Here is a 10,137-nt window from a genome sequence, read left to right as displayed (position 1 = left end):
TATATCTATATTTTTTAACTATATCTATTATATGTGTTATGTCTATATTTTATACCTATATCTATTATATCTGTCTATATCTATTCTATTATGTCTATATTTTATACGTATATCTATATCTTTTATGTCTATATTTTATACCTATATCTATTATATCTCTTATATCTATATTTTATACCTATATCTATTATATCTATTATGTCTATATTGTTTACCTATATCTATTATATCTGTTATGTCTATATTTTATACCCTTATCTATTATATCTGTTATGTCTATATTTTAAACCTATTTCTATTATATCTGTTATGTCTATATTTTATACCTATATCTATTATATCTATTATGTCTATATTTTATACCTATATATATCATATATATTATGTCTATATTTTATACGTATATCTATTATATCTATTATGTCTATATTTTATACCTATATCTATTGTATCTATTATGTCTATATTTTATACCTGTATATTTTGTATGTATTATGTCTATATTTCATACCGATATCTATTATATCTATTACGTCTATACTTTATACATATATCTATTATGTCTATATTTTATACCTGTATCGATTATATTTATTATGTCTATATTTTATACCTTTATCTATTATATCTCTTATGTCTATATTTTTTACCTATATCTATTATATCCATTATGTTTATATTTTATGCCTTTATCTCTTATGTCTATATTTTATAAATATATCGATTATATCTATTATGTCTATATTTTATACCTATATCTATTATACCACTTATGTCTATATTTATACCTATATCTATTATATCTAGTATGTCTATATTTTATACCTATATCTATTATGTCTAAATTTTATGCCAATATCTATTATATCTATTATATCTATATTTTATATCTTTATCTATTATATCTATTATGTCTATATTTTATTCCTATATCTCTTATATCTATTAAGTCTATATTTTATACCTATAACTATTATATCCACTATATCTATATTTTATACCTATATCTATTATATCTGCATTTGAAACCTATATCCATTATGTCTATATCTATATTTTATACCTATATCTATTATATCTGTAGTTTATACCTGTATCTATTATATCTATTATGTCTATATTTTATCCCTCTATGTATTATATCTATTATGTCTATATTTTTTTTATACTTTATGTTCTAGGGTACATGTGCATAACCTGCAGGATTGTTACTCATGTATACTTATGCCATGTTGGTGTCCTGCACCCATCAACTCGTCAGCAACCATCAATTCATCGTTTATATCATGTATAACTCCCCAATGCGATCCCTCCCCTCCTCCACCCTCTCCCCTCCACATAATAGGCCGCAGTGTGTGATGTTCCCCTTCCCGAATCCAATTTTATATCTCTATCAAATTTATCTATTATGTCTATATTTTATACCTGTATTATATCTATTATGCCTATATTTTATACCTATATCTATTATATCTATTTTGTCTATATTTTATATCTATATCCAATATGTCTATTATGTCTATATTTTATACCTATATATATTATATCTATTATGTCTATATTGTATACCTATATCAATTAAGAATATATTTTATACCTATATTGATTATATCTATTATGTCTTATTGTATACCTATACCTATTATGTCTATATTTTATACCTATATCTGTTATGTCTATATTTTATACCTATATCTATTATGTCTATATTTAATACCTATATCTATTATATCTATTATGTCTATATTTTATACATATATCTATTATGTCTATATTGTGTACCTATATCTATTATATCTATCAGATTTATATTTTATCATTATATCAATTATATCTATATTTTACATGTATATCTATTATATCTATTATATGTATATTTTATACCTATATCTATTATATCTATATTTTTATACCTTTATGTATTATATCTATCATGTCTATATTTTATACCTATATCTATTATACCTCTTGTGTCTATATATTATACCTGTATCTATTATATTTTTTGTGTCTATACTTTATACCTATATCTGCTTTGTCTATATTTTATGTCTTTATCTATTATATCTATTATGTCTATATTTTATACCTATATATATCTATTATGTCTGTATTTTATGCCTATATCTACTATATCCACTATATCTATATACCTATATCTATTATATCTATACTTGATACCTATGTCCATTATATCTATTATATCTCTATTTTATAGATATATCTATCATATCTATTATGTCTATATTTTATGCCTATATCTATTATATCTATTATATCCATATTTTATACTTACATGTATTATAACCTTTTTTTATACCTATATCCATTATATCTATATTTTTTTCCAATATTAATTATATCTATTATATTTATATTTTATAATTATATCTATTATATGTATATTTTATACCTATATCTATTATATCTATTGTCTATGTTTTATACCTCTTTTTTATCTATTTTTATACATATATCTATTGTATCTATTATATCTTTATTTTATACCTATATGTATTATATATATATTTTTACCTGTATCTATTATATCTATTGAGTCTATATTTTATACCTATATCTAATATATCGATTATGTCTCCATTAATACCTATATCTATTATATCTATTATGTCTGCATGTTATACCTATATCCATTATGTCGATATTTTATACCTATATCTATTGTAACTATTATGTCTATATTTTATAACTATATATTATGTCTATATTTTACACCTATATCTACATCTATTATGTCTATATTTTAAAAGTATATATATGTCTATATTTTATATCTATATCCATTATATATATATGTCTATATTTTATATCTGTATCTATAATGTCTATATTTTACACCTATATCTATTATATCTGTTTTGTGTATATTTTACACGTATATCTATTATATCTTTATGTCTATATTTTATACCTATACCTATTATATCTATTATGTCTATATATTATACCCATATCTACTATGTCTATTTTTTATAACAATATCTATTATATCTATTATGTCTATATTTCATATCTTTATCTATTATATCTATTATGTCTACATTTTATACCTATATCTATTATAACTAGTATGTCTATATTTTATACCTATATCTATTATATTTATTATTTGTATTTTTTATACCTATATCTGTTATAACTATTATGTCTGTATTTTATACCTATGTCTCTTCTGTCTGTATTTTATACCTGTATCTATTATATCTATTATGTCTGTAATTTATTCCTATATCTACTATATCTATTATGTCTAAATAAGATACCTATATCTATTATGTCTATATTTTATACCTATATCTATTATGTCTATATTTTATACGTATGTCTATGACGTCTATATTTTATACCTATATCTATTATGTCTATATTTAATACCTATATCTATTATATCTTTTATGTCTATATATTGGACCTATGTCTATTATGTCTATATTTTTTACCTATATATATTAAATCTATTATGTCTATATTTTATACCTGTATCTATTATGTCTATTATGTCTATATTTTATAAAATTATCTATTATACCTCTGATGTCTATATTTTATACCTATATCTATTATATCTATTATGTCTACATTTTATACCTATATCTATTATGTGTATATTTTATACCCATATCTATTATATCTATTATGTCTATATTTTATTTCTTTATCTCTTATATCCGTTATGTCTATATTTTATACCTATATTTCTTATATACAGTATATCTATATTTTATGCCTATTTCTATTATATCTATATTTATACCACTATCTATTTTATCTATTATATCTATATTTTATACTGATACCTATTATATCTATTATATCCATATTTGATATCTATATCGATTATGTCTATATTTTATACCTATATCTAACGTATCTAATAGGTCTATATTTTGCACCTATGTCTATCATATCTATTATGTCTATATTTTATACTTGTATCTATTATATCTATTAGGTCTATATTTTACAACTTTATCTATTATATATAATATGTCTATATTTTATACCTCTATCTATTATATCTATTATGTCTATATTTTACAACTCTATTATATCTGTTTTGTCTATATTTTATACCTCCATCTATTATGTCTATTATGTCTATATTTTATAACTATATTTATTATATCTATTATGATTATATTTTATAAATATATCTATTATGTCTATGTTTTACCTATATCTACCATATATATTACTTGTAAAATGTATATATTTTATACCTACATCTATTATATCTATTACGTCTATATTTTTTCCCTATAACTATTATGTCTCTATTTTATACCTATATCTATTATATCTATATTTTATACCTATATGTATTATATCTATTATGTCTACATTTTATACCTATATCTATTATATCTATTATGTCTATATTTTATACCTATATCTATTAAATAAAATATGTCTATATTTTATACCTATGTCTATTGTATCTATTATGTCTATATTTTATACCTGTATCTATTATAAACTATTATGTCTGTATTTTATAACCATATCTCTTATATCTACTATGTCTATATTTTATACCTATATCTATTACGTCTATATTTTATAATTATATCTATTATATCTATTATGTCTCTATTTTATACCTATATCTACTATGTCTCTATTTTATACCTATGTCTATTATTTCTATATTTTATACCTATATCTATTATATCTATTATGTCTAAATATTGTACCTATATCTATTATGTCTATATTTTATACCTATATCTATTATAACTATTATGTCTTAATTTTATAACTATATCTGATATAGCTATTATGTCTATATTTTATACCTATATCTATTATGTCTCTATTTTATACCTATGTCTATTATGTCTATATTTTATACAAATATCTATTTTATCTATTATGTCTGTATTTTATACCTATATCTATTTTAACTATTATGTCTATATTTTATACCTATGTCTATTAAATCTATTATGTCTATATTTTATACCTATATCTATTATGTCTGTATTTTATACCTATAGCTATTATACCTACTGTATCTATTATGTCTATTTTTGTACCTGTATCTATTATACCTATTTTTATCTATATTTTATACCTATATCCATTGTATCTTTTATGTCTCTATTTTATACCTATATCTGTTATATCTATTATGTCTATATTTCATACCTATATCTTTTATATATATTATGTCTATATTTTATACCTATATCTATTATATCTATTTGTGTCTTTATTTTATACGTATATCTATTATTTCTGTATTTTATACTTATATCTCTTATATCTATTATGTCTGTAATTTTATACCTATATATATTATATCTATTATGTCTATATTTTATAACCTATAACTATTATATCTATTTTGTTTATATTTTTATACCTATATCTATTATATCTATTTTGTTTATATTTATACCTATAATTATTATATCTAATATGTCTATATTTTATACCTATATCTATTATATCTATATTTTATATCTATATCTATTGTGTCTTTATTTTATACCTATAACTATTATATCTATTATGTCTATATTTTGTACCTGTATCTATTATATCTATTATGTCTATATTTTATACCTATAATTATTATATCTAATATTTCTATATTTTATACCTGTCTATTATGTCTATATTTTATATCAACAATCTATTATATCTATTATGTCTATATTTTATACCTATATCTATTGTATCTATTATTTCTATATCTTATACCTATATCTATTATATCTATTATGTGTATATTTTATACCTATATCTTTTATATCTATTTTGTCTGTATTTTATACCTATTTCAATTATGTCTATATTTTATTCCTTTATCTATTATATCTATTATGTCTATATTTTACACCTATATCTATTATATATATTATGTCTATATTTTATACCTATATCTATTATATCTATTATGTCTGTATTTTATACCTATATTTATTATATCGATTATGTCTATATCTTATACCTATATCTATTATATCTATTATGTCCATATATTATACCTATATCTATTATATCTATTATGTCTATATTTTATACCTATATCTTTTATACCTATTTTGTCTATATTTTATTCCTATTTCAATTATGTCTATATTTTATTCCTATATCGATTATATGTATTATGTCTACATTTTATAGCTATATCTATTATATCTATTATGTCTATATTTCATACCTATATCTGTTATAACCATTATGTCTATATTTTATACCTATATCTATTATGTCTATATTTTATACCTATATCTATTATAATTATTATGTCTATATTTGATCCGTATATCTATTTATCTATTATGTCTATATTTTATACCTATATCTATAATGTCTATATTTTATACCTATATCTATTATATCTAATATGTCTGTATATTATACCTATATCTATTATATCTATTATGTCTATATTTTATACGTATATCTATTATATCTACTATGTCTATATTTTACGCCTATATCTATTATATCTATTACGTCTATATTTTATACCCATCTCTATTATATCTATTATGTGTATATTTTTTACCTATATCTATTATATCTCTGTCTATATTTTATACCTATATCTACTATGTCTATATTTTATACCGATATCTATTATGTCTATATTTCATACCTATATTGATCATACCTATGATGTCTATATTTCATACCTATATCTATTATAACCATTATGTCTGTATTTTATACCTGTATCTATTATGTCTACATTTTATACCTATATCTATTATAAATATTATGTCTATATTTGATACGTATATATATTATATCTATTATGTCTATATTTATACCTATTTCTATTATATCTATTATGTCTATATTTTATACCTATATCTATAATGTCTATATTTTATACCTATATCTGTTATATCTATTATGTCTATATTTTTTACCTATATCTATTATATCTATTGTGTCTGTATTTTATACGTATATCTCTTATATCCATTATGTCTATATTTATACCTATGTGCATTATATCTACTATGACTATATTTTACGCCTATATCTATTATATCTGTTATGTCTATATTTTATACCTATATCTATTATATCTGTTATGGCTAGATACTATACCTATATCTATTATGTCTATATTTCGTACCTATATCTATTATAAACATTATGTCTATACTTTGTACCTATATCTATTATGTCAATATTTTATACCTATATCTATTATAATTATTTTGTCTATATTTGATACCTATATCTATTATATCTATTATGTCTATATTTTATACTTATTTCTATTATGTCTATATTTAATACCTATAACTATTATGTCTATATTTTATACCTATATTATATCTATTATGTCTATATTTTATACCTCTATCTATTATATCCATTATGTCTATGTTTTATAACTTTATCTATTAAATATATTATGTCTATATTTTACACCGATATGTATTATGTCTATATTTTATACCTATATCTATTATATCTATTATGTCTATATTTTATAACTATATCTATTAAATCTATTATGTCTATATTTTATACCTATATCTATTATGTCTCTATTTTATACCTATATTTATTATATCTATTATGTCTATATTTTATACCTATATCTATTAAATCTATTTTGTCTATATTTATATCTATGTCTATTATGTCTATATTTTATACCTATATTATATCTATTATGTCTATATTTTATGCCTATAATTATTATATCTAATATGTCTATATTTTATACCTATATCTATTATGTCTTTATTTTATATCTATATCTGTTGTATCTGTCTATATTTTATACCTATATCTGTTGTATCTATTATGTCTATATCTTTTTTTTTTTTTAACAGGCTTAATTCACTTTATTTTTCTTGTATGAAAAGCCTATGTTGTAGCCACAGCTGGAGCCTGGTTCCGCTGCACGGAGACTCTGGTGTGGGTCTTGACAAGGTGGTCAGTGAATTCCTGATAGGTAGACTTGGTAAACACAGTCTCCTTCCACAGGTCAGGGGTCAGGTAGCTGTAGGTCTTAGAGATGGCATCAAAGGTGGCCTTGGCGAATTTGCCCAGGGTGGCAGTGCAGCCCCGGGCTGAGGTGTAGCAGTCATCAATACCAGCCATCATGAGCAGCTTCTTGGGCACAGGCGCTGAGACGATGCCAGTGCCCCTGGGTGCAGGGATGAGGCGCACCAGCACAGAGCCACAGCGGCCTGTCACCTTGCAAGGGACGGGGTGGGGCTTGCCGATCTTGTTCCCCCAGTAGCCTCTGCGCACCGGGACAATGGAGAGTTTGGCCAGGATGATGGCCCCACGGATGGCGGTGGCCACCTCCTTGGAGCACTTAACACCCAGGCCGACGTGGCCATTGTAGTCCCCGATAGCAACAAACGCCTTGAACCTGGTGCGCTGACCAGCACGGGTCTGCTTCTGCACCGGCATAATCTTCAAAACCTCATCTTTGAGAGAGGCCCCCAAGAAAAAGTCAACGATCTCAGATTCCTTAATGGGCAGAGAGAAGAGGTAGATCTCCTCCAGGGACTTGATCTTCATGTCCTTGACCAAGCGGCCCAGCTTGGTGACGGGCATCCACTGCTTATCCTCGGCCTTGCCTCCGCGAGCTCCGCGGCCTCGGCCCCGACCCCGTCCACGGCCAAGACCCCGCCCCGGATGCCACTGCCGAAACCTCCGCGGAAGACACCGCGGTTCCCCATCTCAGGGCCACCAGGGCCTCCGGACCACCCCGCTGCACCGGCGTCATCCGCCATTTGGTGTTTTCTCAGAGAAGAAGCTTATGTCTATATCTTATACCTATATCCATTATATCTATTATGTCTATATTTTATACCTATATCTATTATATCTATTATGTCTAAATATTATACCTATATCTATTATGTCTATATTTTATACGAATATCTATTATGTCTATATTTCATACCTACATCTATTATATCTATTATGTCTATATTTTATACCTATATCTATTATGTCTATTATGTCTATATTTTATACCTATGTCTTTTATGTCTATATTTTATACCTATATCTATTTTATCTATTACGTCTGTATTCCATACCTATATCTAGTATGTCTATTATGCCTATATTTTATACCTATGTCTATTGTATCTATTATGTCTATATATTATACTTATATCTTTTGTATCTATTATGTCTATATTTTATACCGATATCTATTATACCTATTATGTCTCTACTTTATACCTATATCTATTATGTCTATATTTTATACCTGTATCGATTATATTTATTATGTCTATATTTTATACCTATATCTATTATATCACTTATGTCTATATTTTATAAGTATATCTATTATATCTTTATCTTATACCTATATCTATTATATGTATTGTGTGTATATTTCCTACCTATATCTATCAAATCTATTATGTCTCTATTTTATACCTTTATTTGTTATATCTTTTATGTCTATATTTTATATGTATATCTATTATGTCTATTATGTGTATATTTCATGACTTTATCTAATATATCTATTATGTCTGTATTGTATTCCTATATATATTATTTCTATTATGTCTATATTTGATACCTATATCTATTATATCTATTATGTGTATATTTTATACCTGTATCTATTATATCTATTATATCTATATTTTATACCTATATCTATTATAACTATATTTTATACCGATATCTATTATATGTATATTTTATACCTTTATTATATCTAGTGTATTTATATTTTATAACTATATCTATTATATCTATATTTTATACCTATATCTATTACATCTTTTATGTCTCTATATTATTCCTATATCTATAATATCTATGATGTCTGTATTTCATACCTATATCTATTATATCTATTATGGCTATATTTTATACCTATATCTAATATATCTATTATGTCTATATTTCATAACTGTATCTATTATTTTATGTGTATATTTTAAAGGTATATCTATTATGTCTGTATTTTATACCTTTATATATTATATCTATTATGTCTATATTTTATACCTATGTCTTTTATGTCTATATTGTATACCTATATCTATTATGTCTCTTATGTCTATATTGTATACCTATATCTATTATATCTATTATGTCTGTATTTTATACCTATATCTATTATATCTATTATGTCTATATTTCATAACT

The 10,137-nt window shown here is 23.1% G+C and overlaps 1 protein-coding gene across 1 annotated transcript; it reads right to left on the bottom strand.

The window, feature by feature from the left end:
* Positions 1-7,866: 7,866 nt before the first annotated feature.
* On the bottom strand, positions 7,867-8,740 carry LOC115896194 (40S ribosomal protein S2-like). Its single transcript, XM_030926586.1, has 2 exons — positions 8,712-8,740; positions 7,867-8,611 (listed from the first exon to the last, which is right to left on the bottom strand). The coding sequence occupies exons 1-2, from the start codon at positions 8,738-8,740 to the stop codon at positions 7,867-7,869; spliced, it is 774 nt and encodes a 257-aa protein (XP_030782446.1).
* Between the last annotated feature and the right edge of the window lie 1,397 nt (positions 8,741-10,137).

This window comes from Rhinopithecus roxellana, unplaced genomic scaffold, assembly GCF_007565055.1.
Source record: "Rhinopithecus roxellana isolate Shanxi Qingling unplaced genomic scaffold, ASM756505v1 contig5884, whole genome shotgun sequence".
In the NCBI taxonomy this organism is placed as follows: domain Eukaryota; kingdom Metazoa; phylum Chordata; class Mammalia; order Primates; family Cercopithecidae; genus Rhinopithecus; species Rhinopithecus roxellana.
This window is presented reverse-complemented; position numbering and strand designations above follow the sequence as displayed.

Bases quoted from the DNA above. Each gene is read 5' to 3' on its own strand.
- LOC115896194 (XM_030926586.1), bottom strand. From the start codon at position 8,740: ATGACGCCGGTGCAGCGGGGTGGTCCGGA. The intron at 8,612-8,711 runs GGCCCTGGTGGC...GGGTCGGGGCCG, and splicing joins GTGCAGCGGGGTGGTCCGGA to AGGCCGCGGAGCTCGCGGAG.